Source organism: Prunus avium, chromosome 5, assembly GCF_965620075.1.
Source record: "Prunus avium chromosome 5, drPruAviu1.hap1.1, whole genome shotgun sequence".
Classification (NCBI taxonomy): domain Eukaryota; kingdom Viridiplantae; phylum Streptophyta; class Magnoliopsida; order Rosales; family Rosaceae; genus Prunus; species Prunus avium.
In genome coordinates this window covers 17,323,137-17,343,973 of record NC_142288.1, presented here as the reverse complement: position 1 = coordinate 17,343,973, position 20,837 = coordinate 17,323,137, and the positions used below count along the sequence as shown (strand labels likewise).

Genomic DNA, 20,837 nt, shown 5'->3' with positions numbered 1-20,837 from the left:
TTCATGCAATAGAAATAGGTCACTTGAACCAAACCAAACCCCCCCCCCCCCCCCCCAATGTGTGTGTGAGTTGTGTGTTCGACACGTTATGTGTCTTTGTTACTGAATTTTATTTGTTTCTGTAATTGTTTTGGACTTTTGGTCCGCGCTGTGTTCTTGCATTTTCTGTGCTGAATCCAACCATATAAAGAACGTGAATTTTGGACCAACGGTTGGAAAGTTATAGGCAAAACACTGGACAGAGGTCGAAACTGAAAAGCAGAGAATTTCGACTCTGTGCAAAAAGACCGGTCGCTTTTACCTGATGACCGGTCGCTCATCACGTCAAAATTTGGAAAACGATTCTGTAAAAAACGACCGGTCGCCACTGTTCACTGTTCACGGCACTGTTCACAGGTGATAAAGTGGTGATAAAATGGTGATAGAAAATGCTGTTTGTGTTTTTCTTTAGTTTTCTTGTGTTGTTTCATTTCTTTTACATTTCTTTACTTATTTTTAGTTTCCATTTTGCATTTGTGCATTTGTGGTGTGTCAATTAAGTGTTCTTTACGTACTCAAACTAGAACTTATAGGAAACCGACAAGTTCTTCGTGGGATCGACCCCGTACTTACATAATCTATACTTCGTTAGATTCGTGCACTTGCGGGTATTTTTAATTGGTTGTTTGCACATTAATTTGTGTCCTCTTAGGAATACAACACCATTGCCTACAAAGATCGACAAGTGATCAAGTGAATATGAGAAGGCTAAATTCTCCAATTGCAACAGATATTTCAAAATAAATTATATGAAACTTGAATATTTAGCTAACAGATATATCAATATTGTTAATTTTGTATTGTAACGTGCGTATTAAACCTTAGCCGGAATATTTGTATGCAGGGACGGACACAGGATTTCAAAATTGTGTGGGCTAAATTTACCTTACGTACAAACCTATTGAAAACTCAACGGTACGAGTAAATTTAATTGATAACAAAAAAAATACATTGGGGGGGGGGGGGGGGGGGGGGTTCATAATGAGCCTTACCCCTCAAATAGCACTTATATAAGTTGCACCCTTCGAGTCTTCACAGCATTAAAATCAACAATTATTGATTCATTATCTATATTATCAGCTAATTCTCTTTCAATATGAAGTAGCATACAATCAGCAAGAAACTCATCACCTATCTTATTCCGAAGTCGATTTTTAATAAGTCTCATACATGAAAATGCTCGTTCTGTTGTTGTTGTAGACACAGGAAGAGTTAGCACCAAACGAATCAATCTGTCAATCAAGTAGTATGTTTCTGCTAATTTTGTCTCAATTAAGCGCTCAAGTAATATAGGGATGGAATCAATATTCTTGAAGGCTTGAATGCGATCCATATCAATCTTATAAAATCCCAATTGCTGATTTAAAGCATGCAACTCAGTTGTAGTGAAATCTAAAGGGTAAAATTTCTCAGCAAGAGTGCATATATCATCAATGTTAAATCGCTTGAAAGCATCACGAGGATCTAATGTTGAGTTAAGAGAAAGGAGTTCCACAGTCCCATCTGGAAATCTAGTATTTAACTCCCCCAACTGATAATCTATTACCTCATTGAATATATCAATATGATAATAATGCTCAACTGTGATACAATCTCTTTGTTGACAAGAACGGCGAGTGCCTATTGTATGACGGGCACCCATATCAGGCATATTAATATCATGTTCTTCACAAAATGATTGCACACTCTGTATAAAATCATTCTAACCATTATTTCTCAACTCATCAAGCTCCATTTTTGTACTTGCAACCAAATTCAAAGCCTTTAAAATGTCTTGAGATTTTCTTTGAAGTTCTTGACAAAGAAAATCGGTGAATCTCATAGTTTTGTCCAACAATTTCAAGGCCAAAACAAAGTCAAAAGATAACATAGATATTTTAATACCTTCTGCTTCGCCACGAAATTGTGAGGTAGGTCCATTATGACTGATATCCGTTAGAAGTGTCTTGGTTGCACCAAATAAATCAATCAAACTCCTAATAGAATTTGTTGGCTGCACAAATCCCACGGCCTGGGGTTCCGGGCCGAGGGGATATGCGTTAACACATGGCTTCCTTCTTTTGGATGCGGTGCGGTTATGTGTGGGCGTGCCAGCACAGTCTACCGTGCGTCGAGATGCGGTTTGGATAAAATGGTCTACTGGTGCGCCTGTTTGAATTCGACTTCTAATCGAACGATTGTGGCCGAGAGAAGAACTGATCTCGGCCGTCAGGGTCACGGCCTGAGCTACAAGGCCGTTTAGTGGTGGTGTGGATGGTGGGTTTTGGGCGTTGCTCCGGCGCGTTGCTCAGTGAGCTACGGTCGTATGATATATGGGGTGAATGAATGAGTAACAGAGATGGTGCTCCGGCGCCTTGAAAATCAAGGGTCGTATGATATATTGATGAACGGATTTTCCTTACAAACTAACACTACTCCTAGGAAAGCAAATAAAGATATTGAAAGTGCATTACAGGAAAATATAATTTGCTCCGTGGGAGGCTTTGGTTTGGTGTTTGAACCCTTTGAATGTAGCTTGAACTTGGTATTTATAGGAAGAGTTCTTGGAGGAGTAATCGAGGTTGAAAATCCGCATAGTGGAGCCTGATCAGAGCAAGTGGGTAGTCCAATCGACATTTGGGATCGTGAAGCATGGTGGTGTGACCCCATGAATCCTGGTAAATCTCGGCCGCCGCCCTGATCGTGGGTTCTGCGCTTCTGGCCGTGGGGACGCATTTAATGCCCTTGTTTGGTGGTTGGTGATCTGACCTCAATTTATAAGAATGTTTGTAAGCATGTTGGCGCCTAACCACTCTGATTTCTGTCACCAAATCCTGACTTTAGTCACTTCCCTTCTTCCCTCGTGCATTAAATGCCCTTTTGCGACTAGTGTGTTTGCTAGTCAGAGGCGTTACTTCATTAAATGAAGTGTGGGACCCTGCTGCCATGTGACGATTTGACTCTTAATATCTTCGGCCGTGTCCCCTTCGTCGTTCGGCCTCGACCTGACGATACCGTGGTTGTAAGGCCGAGATGACTATCTCTTTGCAGCTTTTCCTTTGTTTTGACGTCGGTAAAAGCGCTGCATTTTGGATTGCGCACAGGTGCTGAGGCCGAGGGGGAAGACCCCTTTGGTCAGTATACGACCATGATTTATTAGGTACAAACAGAATTAAAATGTGACCCCAACGAGTACTTCCAGGTCGTTGCAAACAATGAATTTGATTAGCCCCTTTAGCTGTCCCAAGTCTTCCAGCAGTTAGTAAATCTTCAATTTCAGCTTGTCGGGTTAATTTTAACTCAGAATGGCGTTTGGCAGAAGCACCAACAAAATTCACAATGTTATTCAACATTGAAAAAAATCTCCAAACGAGTGCTACCTCTTTAGCTGCACCATTTAAAGCTAATTGAAGACGATGAGCAAAGTAGTGTATATAATATGCATATGGACAATCATTGAGAAATAACGCTTGTAAGCCACTCCATTCACCACACATATTGCTAGCACCATCACCATCATATCCTAAGTTTGGAGCAACGACAGAGTACGAGCTTGTAAGCATCGAGTGAGCTTGAGGGAGAACGACGTACGATACTCGTTCGGACTATTTTCATACAAAGAAGGAGAAACACACGTACCCAAGGAGCTTGTGGACAAAGACCACCCCCTACAGTACAAGGCATTGCATTAGTTCGAATATATACAATATTTTAAAAAGAATTACTCCACCCTTGGGCCTTTGTATTCCATCAAGGAATAATGTGGCGTTTGATATATTTCTCTGCTCCAAAGGCTCTGAGCCAACATTTATCTATCTCTCTTAGTTTTTGGTTTTTGTTAATTTGCAATGTATTTTTCTTTGCTTTTTTCGTATTTGTTTCGTTAATTTCTTGTTTGAGATATGAAGTTCATTTGTGTTAATACTGAGAATTATATTTTGGATTCCTTACTACCGAGACCTAGGGACAATTTCTGGTTTGGCAAAATGAGAGAACACTTGGTTGTTTCATGAGTTCTTACACACAAGAGCGGAACCAAGAATTTTTTAAAGGGTGGGCTAGCTAAAGTTATTAGCTTAAAATCTAATAATAATTTTTTTATACTTACATTTATGTACTCTTTCTAGAAACAGAATATACATTAAATTATATAAATCATGTTATTCATAGCTCTATTGACTAATTTCCAATAAGCTTTAACATAAAACAAATACATATTAAATGCAACCAAAAACACATAGTATCGAAATGAAAATATGTTCAACAACATAATTAAAAGTGTACTTATTTTATTTTTATTGCTACCTTGCAACTAAATTCATAAAGAATTAAACTTTTTTTGAACTTTAATAAGTTATTACATTTTGGATTATATTTAATATATAGGTTTTTTTTTAAACCCCATATGATAGTTCCACCCATGCTTACACACAGGGCAATTCCCTAAAATTTTGAGGATCATGTGCGAATTCGAAACTTAAATCAGGCCCTCACAATCTAACATGAAATATATGGACTAAAACATAATTAACTCATATTTGTTTGTATTATGAGTTTGAGGTGTGCTTCTAAAGTGCATTCCATGTGGGGTTTTTCTAAAATAATTTCAGCCCGTATTTTGGGTGTATTAGTGAAGCTTCCTAAATAAAACACAACACGTATGTTCCTACCCTAACTGGGCTTTTACAGCAGCCCAAAAATAAAGAAAAACCTAATTAAAACATAAATCCAAAATGGGTAAGTAATTGACTCATCTTCCTACTTTGACTGAGATAACACGTCAGTTACTTTGCACGCGTCGTTCCTCCTCTAAGAAAATTCGGCAAAAATATGTAAATTGTAAGTCTTGGTCTTATCTTTCCAGCCATATCGTACGCCTTGAGGAAAAATCAGGAAAGTCTTCAAATAATCATTCTTATTCTGACTTATGCTGACTTAACTTCAAAGACTGCTCTCATTGACTGCTCTGAAAATTCTCGAAAAATTCCACACGTCTTCAAGATCTTAGCTTTCATCTCCAACTGGTCTTGTACTAAAACTGCACCAAAAAGTCGTATTTCTGTTGAAAACCAATTACTTGCTCCAGAAAGCTGAAAATTGAGAAAATAAAGTAATACGTGAAGAGCATTTCTTTCTAAGTTCAGCCATCAGCCATCATCCATCTGCTCTCAAGCATCAGCTTCCTATCCATACTCCATGGTATTCAAATTTTCAAGTGTACTATTAGTCCTCCTTTTCTTCCATATTCTTGTTGCTTTTAGACTGCAAGCCTCAGAGGCACAATCTTGGATCAAAGCGGCATACTGGTATCCTGGCAGTGAATTCCCCGTTGCTGACATAAACTCTGCGCTTTTTACTCACCTTATTTACGCATTTGCCGATCTTAATTCATTATCCTATGAGCTCTCCCTCTCCTCCTCTGACTCTGAGGAGCAGGACTACTCCACCTTCTCATCCACGGTCAAGCAAAAGAACCCATCAGTCACCACCCTCATCTCCATTGGGGGTGGAAACGCAGACTACTCAGTCTTTTCAACACTTGTCAGCAATTCTTCTCACAGAAAGACCTTCATTGATTCTTCAATAAAGATTGCGAGGCTTTATGGTTTCCAAGGCCTAGACCTTTGCTGGGTTTCACCTAACACAAGCTCGGACATGACCAACATGGGAAATTTGTTTCAAGAGTGGCGAGCTGCTGTCAAATCTGAGGCTGCAAACTCTAGCCAGGCGCAGCTGATTTTGACAGCAGCCGTTCAATACAAACCAGATTTGGAGTCCTTTTCTTTTCCGGTTGAATCCATTCGGAACAACTTGAATTGGGTACATGTACTGGCCTATAACTATTATCGGCCTCAGCGGACTAATTTCACCGGCGCTCATGCAGCTCTGTATGATCCATCAAGTGATGCTAGCACAGATTATGGTATCAAGGCATGGATTGGTAAGGGATTACCTGCTTCCAAATTGGTTTTGGGCTTGCCTTTCTATGGCTATGCTTGGAAACTTGTGAATCCTAGGGACAATGGTATTGGTGCACCAGCAACAGGTCCAGCCATTAGAGGGGATGGATCCATGAGCTACAAGAATATCAAGCGTTACATTCAGAGATATGGGGCTGACATAATCTACAATGCTACGTATGTAGTTAAGTACTGCATAATTGGATCATCCTGGATTGGTTTTGATGATGCTCAAGTTGTCAAAATAAAAGTTTCTTATGCTAAGGAGCAGAGTTTGCTTGGATTCTTTGTGTGGGAGGTTTCTTATGATGACAATTGGGTGCTTTCTCTTTCAGCTGCCGGTAGGAATTGAATCTCAATATTTATGCATAGTACTCTACTTGATGAACTCATTTTCTCTGCATATTCCACCGTGACAATTTAATTTCATTACCCCCATCCCATCTAAAGAAATCAGATTGGTTATTGTTGATTGGTCACTTTACAAAACAGAAAGTCTGTTAATGCAATACTTTAGTGTCTATTAAAGTTTGTTGTAAATAAAAGTCAGAAATTAAAGTATGAGCTGATATTGAAAAGAGAAAATATGATTCGCGGTCAAAATTGCATTGCCCTCTCAGCCATTTAGCAGTCAAGACAGGAGAATAAAATAATTGGTTTCTGTTGAAAATGAAATGAAGATGACCACTATAATTCTTTACTGCAAACTAATGAACAAGATACCCATATAAGTCACTGTCCAATAAAAGACTTGGAGTTTTACGTTGGAAAATTCAACCATCGCCTTATTTATATTGCCCCTGTAATGAAGGTTAGCTCACAACTTATTTATATCTTATTGTTGCTGCCATAGAAAGTCCCATGCTACAGTCAGCTGACAACTTCCAAGATCTTTAATGCATTCTTCCCTAACTGTTACATTGAATTATATATGCTGATCACAGGTACAGCTCAAGAGCGTGCAAGCAGTGGACAAAAAAAGCGGCGACTTCTTATAATCATTTTGACTACAACAGCTTCAGTTATTCTCATATTAGGCTCCATCATGTGTTACTTCCGCATGAGAATGCTCAAGTCAAAAGGTATATAGCTTTATTCGTTTTTTTTGTTCGGCCTGACAGTATTGAAGCATTAACTATTCACCTCTTTGAATATGTATTTTGGATTTATGTATTATCTATAACTCTTTTTTTGAACGAACGTATTATCTATAACAGAATCCAGGGCAAATTATATAGCAGACACAGCTGGAACTTTTAATAGCAATGTACCTAATCTGCAAGTCTTTGGCATTGCTGTCATTGAGGCGGCAACAGATGGATTTTCAATTGAAAATAAGCTTGGAGAGGGTGGTTATGGTCCAGTTTATAAGGTAAACTTTTATAATGGGGCATATCATGGCACCAGCTTGTCCCCATAAAACATGCTAACCATGAGTGTCTACATAATTTGCTAGGGTGTATTGCCAAATGGACAAGAAATAGCTGTGAAAAAACTTTCAAAAGCTTCAACTCAAGGATTCGAGGAATTCAAGAATGAGGTCATGCTTACAGCAAAACTACAACACGTTAATCTTGTCAGGGTTTTGGGATTCTGCATCGAACACCATGAACAAATGCTGATTTATGAGTACATGCCAAACAAAAGCTTGGACCTCTACCTCTTTGGTAAGTCAATATGAGATTTCGCGGCTTTCGTGCAAAAGATGACAATCCACTAGTTCCTGGTGGTTTCACTTCCTTGTGCCACACAGCTTTAAGCTGAACATAGTGTAAGCTTGTAAGGGATGGCCTATGGTGTTTCTACTATTCCATGCATTTTTTAGTATATTTCAATGCAGAACTGATTGGACAGCATCTGTTTCAATGTAGATCCTATCAGAAGGTATCAACTAGATTGGAAAAAGCGTGTTATCATTATTGAAGGGGTTACTCAGGGACTTCTTTATCTCCAAGAATACTCAAGATTGACAATAATCCATCGAGATCTGAAAGCTAGCAACATTTTACTTGACGAGGAGATGAGGCCTAAGATCTCAGATTTTGGTATGGCCAGAATTTTCACAAAAGATGAACAAGAAGCAAACACAAGCCGGATCGTTGGAACATAGTAACTCTATTTCCTAATAAAGCTACTTTTTTTAATTGAGCTTTCTATTATTGGATACTTTGGTAAGTAATCTTCTAAATCAATCTGTGCAGTGGATATGTACCTCCTGAATATGTTAAAAAGGGTCAATATTCCACGAAATTAGATGTTTATAGCTTTGGAGTTCTCCTTGTACAGATCATAAGTGGCAAGAAGAATGCTGCTTCCTATGGTCCAAATGAAGACTTAAACCTTCTAGAATATGTAAGTTACTTCAATAAGCACAGTTACATCAGAATTAATATTTGCTTCAGCTTTGCTAAGAATTAAATCTTCACGTTTCAATTACATGGTGGGGAACATTCAATAATTTCAGGCATATGAACTTTGGAAAGAAGGCAAAGGGATGGAGTTTATGGATCCTTCACTTGATGATACACATTCATTATGTAAATTGATGAGATGCTTGCAGATTGCTCTCCTATGTGTTCAAGAAAATGCAAATGATAGGCCTTCCATGCTGGAAATTTCTTCGATGCTACAGAGTGAAAGTGCTGTAATGGGAAAACCGAAAATGCCAGCTTTTTCAAAAAGAAATGAAGACAAAGAAACTAATCCTGCACCGCGGCTAGAAGTGTGTTCCATTGATGATTCAACAATCTCAGAGGTTGTAGCCCGATGAGTGGTGGTATATGCTCAGTGCTTTGTAAAACAAAGTTCAATCAGATTTTCAACTCTTTTTCCTTTTACTCTTAGGCATAACAGCTCTGCCACTAGTCAAACTATTCTTAGAATTTATTAGTCATGTATTTCCTAGTAAGTTCATTAGGTGTATATTACATTGCAGTCTACTTACTACAAAGTTGGTAAGGGGAAGAGGTCCCTCAGGGTTCACACTACAATGTTGCAGAATTTGGAATTATGAGTTTGGGGTGGTTCTGTTCTGTTCATCTATGAGTCTACCAATGGAAGGTTATTATGTCCTGCGAGTTTTACTGATGTTTCTTTATCTACCAATGTAATTGTTTACAAATGTAACCTGATTATGAAGAATAAGATACCCATAAAACCCGTCACCATCCAATACGAAAACTTGGACTTTTGTGTGGAAAATTCATTTATATTTCCCCTGCAGTAGAAGGTTGGCAGCTCAATGTCAATACTAGAAAACAATGAGCTCACTCACACAACTTTATTATTATTAACAAAAGGAACACACGCACACAGACAAACATCTTACTACAAACTTTACAAAGCGAGAGCTCCAGGCTAGCAGTAATAATATACTTATATAGTCTTCCGAATATTATGATTTTCGTCTTTATTGTTAAGATCAATATATTTTGAAGCTTTTGAGATTGGTCTTACCTTGCAGTTCCAATTTGTTTTCATTATTGTTATTTGTTTCTTTGTTTTCAGGGCTCACCTTCAAATACAGAGTTTGTTTCATTTACTTATTTATGAAGGTACAAAGTCTTTGCCTATAAGGCATAGTAAAGAGCCCTTGGCCAAGAAGTCCCTTGCTCGGCCAAATAATCTTTAGATAATAAATCATTTTTTTCATTTTATAATTGTTGTTTATGAGATTTAAATTAGAAGATTGGGTGCCATTAGATCATCAAATGGTGACGCCCGCATTCACGTATTTAAAAAAGGACAACATGCTTTGCCCTCACTCGATCTTGGCCGAATGATTTTGGGTGAGCATAAGTAGAGCTAGGAAAGTCAGGCCAAAGAATTAATATAAATCAAGGAAAGCAGTTAACTAGTTATATTCATCATATGCATAAAATTTTATGATGACTTGTTTATTCTTGCTTGTCAGATTTCACTAAAAAAAACTTGTAATAATGTAAGCTTATCGCACAACGAATGTGATTGATGAACTCTGACAAAAAAAAAAATTGTAATTGATGGAGACTTATTTCCCTAAATTACAAGAACCCAACTTTCAAGCTAAGTATATAATATAAAGAAAAGTAACTAGCTAGTTGTTTTCATGAATAAATTTCTATAAATCATAAACATCTGTTCAATTGACTTGTTCTTCTATTAGGACATCTAGTTAAAAGAGATCAAATAATGAATGCAAACTCTTGATGATGATGCTTTTTTTTTTGTTCATGTTTTAGAAAATCCAAGTGACATATTGTTATAATATATATTCAATTTCGAAATTTATTCTTTATAAAATCTTCATTGCCGATGCATACCAGCCACGCAAATCAGACGTGTATACATAATTATTTATGAAAAAAATCTGAAAATACATAGCCTTTAACTACTCTATAAATATCATTTTGGTTCATTTGGTATATGCATCCCTCAAAAGATATACATAAGCATGGGCACCCAAACAGTGGCCAAAATTCCAGTGGTAGATTTCTCCGACGAAGACTGCTTAAAGCCGGGGACGAGTTCTTGGCTCTCTATAAGCAAAAGCATCTGCCATGCACTTGAAGAGCTAGGCTGTTTCGTCGCAATACTGCCCGGCAAAGTTTCTCCGGAGCTTCACAACACCTTCTTTGGTACGTTGGGCGAGTTGTTTGATTTCCCCACTGAAATCAAAGTGCAATGTTCTTTTGAAAAGCCCTACCCCAGTGGCTACATAACCTCAAATGCCGCCAGCGAAGGCTTGGGGATTGGCTATGCTACAAACCCTGAAGACACTCGGAGATTCACACATCATTTTTGGCCCGAGGGACATGATTCATTTCGGTATAATTTAGTACTAAATTGACATAAAACATTTAAAATATGATCATATTTAGCTCAACCTTTTGCAGTGTGACTTAGATTTTGAACATTCAAAGTATTTGTTGTTTGTTGGGCAGTGAGTGTGCTGATTGGTATGCAAAAGTGATGGAAGAGCTAGATCAAGTTGTGACAAGAATGGTGTTCGAAAACTATGGTGTAGAGAAGTACCATGATGATCACATCCAATCCATCGTTCACACGTACCGATTTAATCAATACAAAGAATTTGACAAAACTGGAATTGATGAGGGTCTACCCGCCCATACAGACAAGACCTTTAGTACCATACTCTATCAAAATCATGTCAAAGGTCTGGAAATATATTCAAAGGACAATGAGTGGATAGGTGTTGATCCTCTACCTTCATCCTTCATATTCCTAGCAGGTGATGGATTCCAGGTATGGCACGAAAAACTACATATAATGTGTGTTGAGTATGTTAATAACTTCAATTTTTCTTTGAATCACATGTTACGCACGTGCGTATTAAACCTTAGCCGGAATATTTGTATGACTTGGCCTAGGTTTGGAGCAACGACAGAGTACGAGCTTGTAAGCATCGAGTGACCTTGAGGGAGAATGATGTACGATACTCGTTTGGACTATTTTCATACAGAGAAGGAGAAACACACGTACCCAAGGAGCTTGTGGACAAAGACCACCCCCTACAGTATAAGGCATTGCATCAGTTCGAATATATACAATATTTTAAAAAGAATTACTCCACCCTTGGGCCTTTGTATTCCATCAAGGAATATTGTGGTGTTTGATATATTTCTCTGCTCCAAAGGCTCCGAGCCGACATTTATCTCTCTCTTAGTTTTTGGTTTTTGTTAATTTGCAATGTATTTTTCTTTGCTTTTTTAGTATTTGTTTCGTTAATTTCTCGTTTGAGATATGAAGTTTATTTGTGTTAATGTTGAGAAGCATATTTTGGATTCCTTATTACCGAGACCTAGGGACAATTTCTGGTTTGGATTCCATATTACATTATCATTCAACACATCCAAATTAACTATAAAGTTCAACTATTCAAAATTCCATCAATATGAAATCCCAGAAATGATTAGGAAGAATTAGATATTCCCCGTGCGAAAATTTGCTCAAACAACAATTCTTGACTACGTTGTGACCCCCCTTTGTGTCTCATCATCTTTGTCTCATGACGTTCTATTTGATATTGTACCACTTGACAACAAAGAGGGAGATACCAGCTGAGTCAAAAGAGGGAGCTCCTTAATGAATATAAATTTTATAATATAAAACAAAGCCCATGATAAAAAGGAGACAAGAAAAATCTATGGCCAGCTATTGCTATAGTAAAAGAAATACTATTTTAGTCTCTCAATCATGAAGCAAGATGGGAATAAACAGAGGGCAGCAGCTGAATGGAAAGCCACTCACCAAAAAAAAAAGCCACTCACGTGAAGGCAAGAGTAGCTGAACGTTATTAAAGAAAGAGACAAGGAGAAGCGGGAGAGAAACCGGAAAAGAGGGGGAGAGACTGAGAAACGGGAGAAAGGGAAGAAGCAAGCAAGGAGGAAGCTCTTCCACCATTGAAGGCCCTTATGCCTTCTTGTTCATCCAAAATCTGTAAGCTCTATCTTAATCATGTTTCTAGTTGTATTTGTATTTAGTATGAGCAACTATTCCTCTTAGCTAACGCCTAGGATGGTTAGGGTTGATTCCAAGTGCCCTAGTATTTGTTACCTTAATTTACATCTCGTGGTTTGCGCTTATTAATCCTCCTTAATTTGCATTTCTTTTCATAGTTGTCTTGAGAATTTAGTTACAAAAGCCTAAAACCAGAACCCCCTTTTTGTGTTTGTTGTTACTTCTTTATTTATTGTTCTTTACTTGTTCAAATTAGAATTGCATTTAAATTATCAAGTCCTTATGGGATCAACATCATAATTATAAATCTATACCTAAGGAATTCGTGTACTTGCGAGTAATTATAATTTGGGTAATTAGCGTAGTTTAATTTATGTAATTTGCATTTTTTTAAAAAAAAAAAAAGTAATTTGCACTATTTATTTACACAACAGGTTTTTGGCACTGTCCAGGGATATTTTTATTTTATTTACATCTCTAGTTTGAGTTAGTTTAGAGAAGAGTCAGTCATTGAACTATATTCTAATTAGTATTGTAAGCTTTATCTTGTTATTTATTTTACCTTTTAAACTAATTTTGATTTCTTTTCTTATTGAAGGATTAATTCGCCTATGTACAATCCAAACTCAAGTTTTTCTGATGATGTGAGGCTATCCGACATCCAAGAGTATTTGTCAAGAGGAGAACAAGAAACGACAACTCTAAGAAGCTTTGCATAACCACTTCCTCCGTCATTATCACCAGAAACTTCAAGACCGAATTCATCAAAGGTTGAGACGCCTCTACCTTTACTATAATGGCTGAGCGTGCTAATTTGGAACCTTCTTTGAGGGACCTTGTGGTACTGCAAGCAACCGTCCAACCATCATGCATAATTCATTCAGAAAATACATTGGTCAACTCAAACTTTGAGTTGAATCCAAAAGTGATTCGCTCATTGCCCAAGTTCTTCGGCAACCATGAAGATGATCCTCATATGCATATCAAAGAGTTCTTTGAAGTCTGCTCATTCATGAAAATTGAAGTAATGAATGATGAGGAAATAAGAATGAGACTTTTCCCTTTCAGTTTGAAAGATAGCGCAAAGGCGTGGTTTGATTCCTTGCCACCCAACTCTATCACAACTTGGGCAACCCTTACTTCAAGATTTCTACAGAAATTCTTTCCAGCTCAAAGAACAAGAAAAATCGGGATAGAGATTGTGGAGATTCAACAATTAGATGGAGAACCCTTTCACGAGTATTGGGAGAGATACAAAAAACTTCTAAATTCTTGTCCAAATCATAACATCCCAGAATGGCTCTTAATGCACTGCTTTTATAAAGGCCTTCTTGATTTAGACCGTACGATTGTTGATGCAACTTCAGGAGGTAGTCTCATGAACAAGACTGTTGAGCAAGCTAGAGAAACGTTCGAGAATGTTTCTAATAATTCTCTACACAAGTATTGTGGGGATTCAAGAAGAAAAATCAGGAAAGAGATTATGGAGATTCAACAATTAGATGGAGAACCCTTCCACGAGTATTGGGAGAGATACAAAAAACTTCTAAATTCTGATCTAGATCATAGCATCCCAAAATGGCTCTTAATGCAATGCTTTTATGAAGGCCTTCTCTATTCAGACCGTATGATGGTTGATGCAACTTCAGAAGGCAGTTTCACGGACAAGACTCCTAAGCAAGCTAGAGAAAAGTTCGAGAATGTTTCTAATAATTCTCTACACAAGTATTGTGTGGATTCAAAGAGAAAAATCAAGAAAGAGATTTTGGAGATTCAACAATTAGATGGAGAACCCTTCCACGAGTATTGGGAGAGATACAAAAAACTTCTAAATTCTTATCCAGATCATAACATCCCAGAATGGCACTTAATGCACACTTTTTATGAAGGCCTTCTCTATTCAGACCGTATGATGGTTAATGCAACTTCAGGAGGCAGTCTCATGGACGAGACTCCTAAGCAAGCTAGAGAAACGTTTGAGAAATTTTCTAATAATTCTCTACAGTTCAACTATAGAAGGCCTCCACCTAAGAAATCTGGAGTTTATGAGGTAAGTACATCTTCACATTTGGAGGCTCAAATTACTAATTTGACTAATTTGGTGAAACAAATGATGCAAGTATCATCCAATGTGTGTGCCATTTGCACTACACCAAGTCATGTAAATGAAGCTTGTCCTCAAGGTGCAGAACAACAGTCTTTTAATGATTTCATGATGGAGCAAGCCTACGTTGTTGGACCATATCAAAACAATCAAAGGACCATATCAGATGGAGCGACAACCAGAATGTTCAACAGGTGTTGGAAATCACAATCAACGTCAATCAAAGCTTGATTTGTGGATCAAATCTCAGTGAATAAATCAAATTGTAATTGCTGTAATTAGTCCTAAAGTTTTGATGTTTGTCTGTCAGTTTACCTCTTTTAGACTAGACATATTCCTTTATAACCAATGTATACGAGTTGTACAGAAATACAAGAAAATACAGAAACCTTTCTCATTCTTTTCTCTCCATTATCAGTTTCTTTATGGTATCAGAGCACCATCCTGGTGCCTGATATTGCTCACTTTGCTTCCGCCAATATCATTGACCACCATGACTGAAACTTTATCAGAGAAGAAGTCGACAGAGGCTATGGATTTCAACGATCCCTATTATATTCACCCCTCAGATAACACTGGGCACACTATCGTCACTCGACCCTTGGAGGGTGACAACTACGCGACCTGGAGTCGCGCCATGATGATGTCTTTGGAAGCTAAGAACAAGCTTGGCTTCGTCGACGGCACAATCAAAGCGCCGTCAGAGAAGGATCCCAAATATGGAGCTTGGAGAAGATGCAATCAAATCGTAAAGTCGTGGATCCTCAATTCAATCAGCCCAACCTTGACCAATACCGTGATCTTCTCTAACACAGCCGCTGAAGTCTGGGCAGATCTTAATGAACGATTCTCACAAGGGAATCTTTCTCGTATTTTTGAACTCAAACGAGGGATCGTTGAGCACCGTCAACAACAACAGTCCATAGCAGCCTACTATACAACGCTCAAGTCCTTTTGGGACGAGCTGGGATCGTACAATGATCCAGCTTCATGTAACTGTGCAGGTTTGAAGAAGATTGCTGAAAAGGAAGAGCAGGAGCAGATCCTCCAATTCCTCATGGGGTTGAATGACACATACTCTGCCATTCGTGGACAAATCCTTTTGATGCAGCCACTTCCCAATATCAGAAAAATTTACTCACTCTTACTCCAAGAAGAAAAACAGCGACAGCTTGCTGATGCTCGTGATGGAACTATTCTTGCCATGAATGTGAAGAAAAGCACAAGGAACACAGAGAATAGGCAGCCTGCAAAACCACAAGACATCAAAGGGAAATCCTTGTATTGCACACACTGTGAGGGTGATACACACACGGTTGATCGCTGCTACTACATCATCGGCTTTCCACCAGGGCACAAGTTCCATGGCAAAGCAGTTAAGCCACCAAACAGGAACAAGCGTTTCACAGCCAATAATGCTCATGGCACGACCAAACCCACCACTGCAGAGAATGCACATCAGAACTTTCCTCAATTCACAGAAGAGGAGTACAATCAGATAAGGGCCTTACTCGGTAAAACCCAGTTTTGTGGAAATGTGACAGGTAAACCCAATCCCAAATGTTATACAACCTGGATCATTGATAGTGGTGCAAGTGATCATATATCCTCCTCCTCTCATCTTTTGCATCAAACACCTTATCATGACACTGTTGGTTTACCTAATGGCTCACACATAGATATCCTCTCTGTTGGTTCAATACAAGTTAATCCAAATTTATTCATCAAAAATGTCCTTCATGTACCTTCCTTTCGGGTCAATTTACTCTCAGTCAGTAAAATTACTCGTGATTTGAGTTGTGTAGTCATTTTTCATCCTAACTTTTGTATCTTACAGGACCTGAAAATGATGAAGGTGATTGGCCTGGGGAAGGAGCATAATGGTCTCTACTACCTGTCCAAACACACAGCCATCAAGCCACCACCAGAAATTCGAGCCAACACCATCTCTACCATTCCAGATTTATGGCACTGCCGCCTAGGACATCCTTCTACTGCACCATTACAATTTTTATCCAAGACTGTTCCTAATATTTCTTTTCATCCCAATAAGCATTGTGAAATTTGCCCCATGGCAAAACAAACTAGATTGCCTTTCAATTTAAGTTCAATTTCATCACATGCGCCTTTTGATCTCATACATTGTGACATTTGGGGTCACCATCGCACTCATTCACATTCTGGTGCCCGTTATTTTTTAACTATTGTAGATGATTTCTCACGCTACACTTGGATACATCTTATGACGTTTAAATCGGAAACACAAGGTTTACTAAAATCCTTCATCGCCTTTGTCAAAACACAATTCCAATGTAGTGTTAAACAAGTTAGGGCAGACAATGGGAGTGAGTTCATTTCAATGCGACCTTTTTTTAACGACTTGGGAATTCTTTTTCAACATTCTTGCCCAGCAACACCACAACAAAACGGAGTCGTAGAGCGCAAACATCGTCATCTCTTAAATGTTGCTCGTGCTCTACGATTCCAAGCTCATCTACCACTTACATTTTGGGGGGAAAGCATTCTCATTGCTGCTTACATAATAAACAGACTACCCACACCCGTTCTCTCCAAAAGCACACCATACGAAAAGCTCCATAACACCACACCTCATTATAACCATATGAAAGTATTTGGCTGTTTATGTTATGCCACCAGCACTAAACCCTCACACAAGTTTGATTCCAGGGCGCGTAGATGTATTTTTGTGGGTTACCCTCTTGGCCAAAAGGCGTATCGCCTATATGATCTCTCTACCAAAACTTTCTTTTCCAGCCGAGATGTCATATTCCATGAAACCATATTCCCATTTTCTACTCAACCCCAAGACTCACAAACTGACTACCCAGACCCCTCTGTCCTACCTTTGCCTTTACCAGATGTCCCATATCTACCTACACTCTCCAATCCCTCAAACATGTCGCATGCACCAACTGACCCCACACCAATACCTTCATCACCAAATATTACAACATCATCCCACACTCAGCCCAGCCCCACTATTTCATCTTCACCAAATCCCACCACATCGTCACCACCCTTTATGCCACCACCACCTCCTGAACCCATACACACTACAATCAACACACCCATGCCATCCACAGTCACCACTCCACCCGTTGTTCCTCGACGTAGTCAACGTGAACGCCATCCACCACCACGCCTCCAAGATTACCACTGTTCCAACGCCATTATGCTGCCCCCCGGGTCATCATCTTCTCGTCGAGGTACTCATTACCCTTTATCTAATTTTGTCTCTTATGATCATTTATCTTCATCTCACCGTTGTTTTATCACAAGTCTCTCTGCCCATAGCGAACCAAAATCCTTTGCACAGGCTGATTCAGATCCGAGATGGAGGGAAGCTATGCATGCTGAATTGACAGCTCTTGAACAAAACAAAACATGGACTTTATGCCCCTTACCACAAGGGAAACGAGCCATTGGGAGCAAATGGGTATATAAGATTAAATACCGCTCTGATGGCACGATTGAAAGATATAAAGCCCGCCTTGTCGCCAAGGGTTATACACAAATGGAAGGTCTTGACTATACTGAAACCTTTTCACCCGTAGCCAAATTGGTCACCCTCAAATGCCTACTTGCTGTTGCTGCTGTCAGACATTGGTCCTTGCATCAACTCGACGTCCAAAACGCCTTCCTCCACGGCGATTTGGATGAAGAGGTTTATATGCTGCCTCCTCCTGGCCTTCGTCGACAGGGGGCGAATATGGTGTGTCGACTCCAGAAGTCACTATACGGTTTAAAGCAAGCATCACGCAACTGGTTCTCAAAGTTCTCTACAGCAATCAAACGAGCTGGATTTCAACAATCTAAGGCAGACTATTCTTTATTTACTAAGGTACGAGGTGCTTCTTTTACAGCAGTGTTACTTTATGTTGATGATATGATCATCACAGGAAATGACAACACTGCAATTGAAGAGCTTAAGGGATTTCTACACAACAATTTTCGGATCAAGGACTTAGGCCATCTAAAGTACTTCCTTGGAGTTGAAGTTGCCCACTCACAGCAAGGTATTGCTATTTCCCAGCGTAAATACACTTTGGATATACTTGAGGATGCAGGAATGATTGGGGCAAAACCAACTAAATTCCCAATGGAACAAAATCAAAGGCTTACACCTTCAGATGGTGAACTACTCAAAGACCCATCACAATATAGACGCCTCGTTGGTCGCCTCATATACCTCACCATCACAAGGCCGGACATCACCTTCTCGGTTCATGTTCTCAGCCAATTTATGCAACAACCAAGGAAACCCCACCTTGAGGCTGCATACCGTGTCCTACGTTACTTGAAAAAAGCACCAGGCCAAGGTATCTTATTCCCATCGCAAGGTAAGCTACAATTGAAAGGATACTGTGATGCTGATTGGGCAAGTTGCCCGACAACCAGACGATCTGTTACTGGATTTTGCATCTTTCTTGGAGGAGCACCCATATCTTGGAAAAGCAAGAAACAATCAATTGTGTCACGCTCCTCGGCAGAATCAGAATACAGATCCATGGCATCTCTTACTTGTGAATTAGTATGGCTCAAATACCTTTTGCAAGACTTGCAGGTAACACACTTGCAACCAGCCCTCTTATATTGCGACAACCAGGCTGCTCTACACATTGCAGCCAACCCCGTGTTCCATGAACGCACGAAACACATTGAAATTGACTGTCACACTGTGCGTGAGAGAATACAATCAGGTTTAATCAAGACAGCTCATGTTTCTTCAGCTCAACAGATAGCAGATATATTCACTAAGCCACTTGGCAGCTCATTATTTCATACTCTCCTTCGCAAGCTAGGAACTTTGGACATCCACGTTCCAGCTTGAGGGGGCATGTTGGAAATCACAATCAACGTCAATCAAAGCTTGATTTGTGGATCAAATCTCAGTGAATAAATCAAATTGTAATTGCTGTAATTAGTCCTAAAGTTTTGATGTTTGTCTGTCAGTTTACCTCTTTTAGACTAGACATATTCCTTTATAACCAATGTATACGAGTTGTACAGAAATACAAGAAAATACAGAAACCTTTCTCATTCTTTTCTCTCCATTATCAGTTTCTTTAACAGGGGCTAGCTCAACCATACCATCAACAAAATCATCAACCTCACGGTCAAGCTCAACCGTATCAAGGTCAGAATCCTACTCGTTCGCATTATGGTCAATCTCAACAATACAATCGGGCCGGCCCAAGCCAATCTCACCAGTAACCTTATGATTTCAATATTTCGCATGCTCATTTTCCTCACAGCGATCAAGAACTTCAAGAAAGATCAACATCTCAAAGAAAAGTATAGTCCGCCCGCCAATGAGGCCAATATTTGTCATTTCGACAAATTCAAAACAAGTATAGTGCTAATTTTTCAAAGTGAGAAAGAGGATATTTGACCTGAACTAATACTTTTTTTAATCTCAATTATCAATATTGTTTTGTATTGTTGTAATCTCAATTATCAATATTGTTTTGTATTGTTTCATGCATATTAAATCTTAGCCGGCATATTTGTGTGGTTTTATTACTTGGCCTAGGTTTGGAGAAATGATAGAATTCGAGCTTGAAACATAATTAACTCATATTTGTTGGTTTTACGATTTTTTTGTTTTCTACCTCTTCCGTCGGTTTTCGGTGGCACTTCTGGAGTTGTGGATGCTTTTAAAGTGCTTTTTGCACTCCTTGCTTGGATTATGGTAGCGCTCTTTGTAGTTTGGGTGGCTTGTCCACTACCATTTTCTGTATGTCCCTTTGGTTACCAGTTTCTCTTCGATGGCCATGGTCCTGTTCTGGTGTCGCAGCTGGTTGGTTTTGAGTGGTGCAGCAGGTCTATTTCCCTTGCCTTCGGATTTCCTTAGTCTGTTTTAGTTTATGTTGCTTTTTGCGTTGTTTTGTGTCTTTTGTCTGTAGGGGTGCTCTTGACTCTTTGAAGGTTCATGACTGTAGTAGGCGTTTTGTCTTATCTTGTTGTATTTGGTTGAGCTCTTTTCTTGAGTTCTTGCTTTGTGTTACTGGATTTTGCCTCCTATTTTAATGAAATAGGATCTTGGCTAGATCGATTAACATGGATCTAGGCTCTAGCTAGCCTGATATGGGAAGATCTGGCCGGAATATCAAGCTCTTGGAAACTAAACAATTTAAATAGGATCTTGGAAACTAAACAATTTTTCTACATACAAATCAACTTTTTGAATGAATATCAAGCTCTAATTGAATCGATGATCCACCAGAAAACTAACTTGAGATGCTAACTTGCAATACTAACTCTCTAACTAGTTT

The 20,837-nt window shown here is 38.9% G+C and overlaps 4 protein-coding genes across 7 annotated transcripts; 3 read left to right on the top strand and 1 right to left on the bottom strand.

Annotated features, from left to right (window-relative positions):
- Positions 1 to 1,045: 1,045 nt before the first annotated feature.
- On the bottom strand, positions 1,046 to 3,515 carry LOC148294428 (uncharacterized). Its single transcript, XM_088253748.1, has 3 exons — positions 3,183 to 3,515; positions 1,747 to 1,984; positions 1,046 to 1,659 (listed from the first exon to the last, which is right to left on the bottom strand). Exons 1-3 carry the CDS (start codon positions 3,513 to 3,515, stop codon positions 1,046 to 1,048), a joined length of 1,185 nt encoding a protein of 394 aa, XP_088109874.1.
- A 1,448-nt stretch (positions 3,516 to 4,963) lies between these two features.
- Positions 4,964 to 9,065, top strand: LOC110766131 (uncharacterized). Its single transcript, XM_021969394.2, has 7 exons — positions 4,964 to 6,319; positions 6,923 to 7,060; positions 7,196 to 7,350; positions 7,435 to 7,645; positions 7,850 to 8,087; positions 8,180 to 8,330; positions 8,443 to 9,065. The coding sequence occupies exons 1-7, from the start codon at positions 5,215 to 5,217 to the stop codon at positions 8,746 to 8,748; spliced, it is 2,304 nt and encodes a 767-aa protein (XP_021825086.2). The 5' UTR covers positions 4,964 to 5,214; the 3' UTR covers positions 8,749 to 9,065.
- A 1,324-nt stretch (positions 9,066 to 10,389) lies between these two features.
- Positions 10,390 to 11,749, top strand: LOC110766165 (deoxypodophyllotoxin synthase-like). Its single transcript, XM_021969445.2, has 3 exons — positions 10,390 to 10,784; positions 10,901 to 11,222; positions 11,348 to 11,749. The coding sequence occupies exons 1-3, from the start codon at positions 10,411 to 10,413 to the stop codon at positions 11,591 to 11,593; spliced, it is 942 nt and encodes a 313-aa protein (XP_021825137.2). The 5' UTR covers positions 10,390 to 10,410; the 3' UTR covers positions 11,594 to 11,749.
- Positions 11,750 to 12,140: 391 nt separating this feature from the next.
- LOC110766130 (uncharacterized) lies at positions 12,141 to 20,082 on the top strand. 4 transcript variants are annotated; one of them, XR_015836051.1, is made up of 4 exons: positions 12,151 to 12,416; positions 13,036 to 14,735; positions 19,636 to 19,699; positions 19,818 to 20,082. XR_015836051.1 is itself a non-coding variant. In XM_088253659.1 (3 exons), exons 2-3 carry the CDS (start codon positions 14,837 to 14,839, stop codon positions 16,420 to 16,422), a joined length of 1,293 nt encoding a protein of 430 aa, XP_088109785.1. In that variant the 5' UTR covers positions 12,141 to 12,416; positions 13,036 to 14,836; the 3' UTR covers positions 16,423 to 16,668. The 4 variants fall into 4 exon arrangements, 3 of the variants coding, with proteins under 3 accessions (XP_088109785.1, XP_088109784.1, XP_021825085.2); XM_088253659.1 differs by lacking the exons at positions 19,636 to 19,699; positions 19,818 to 20,082 and adding an exon at positions 16,379 to 16,668 and having other exon boundaries at positions 12,141 to 12,416; positions 13,036 to 16,085; XM_021969393.2 differs by having other exon boundaries at positions 12,152 to 12,416; positions 19,636 to 20,082.
- The last annotated feature ends 755 nt before the right edge of the window (positions 20,083 to 20,837 follow it).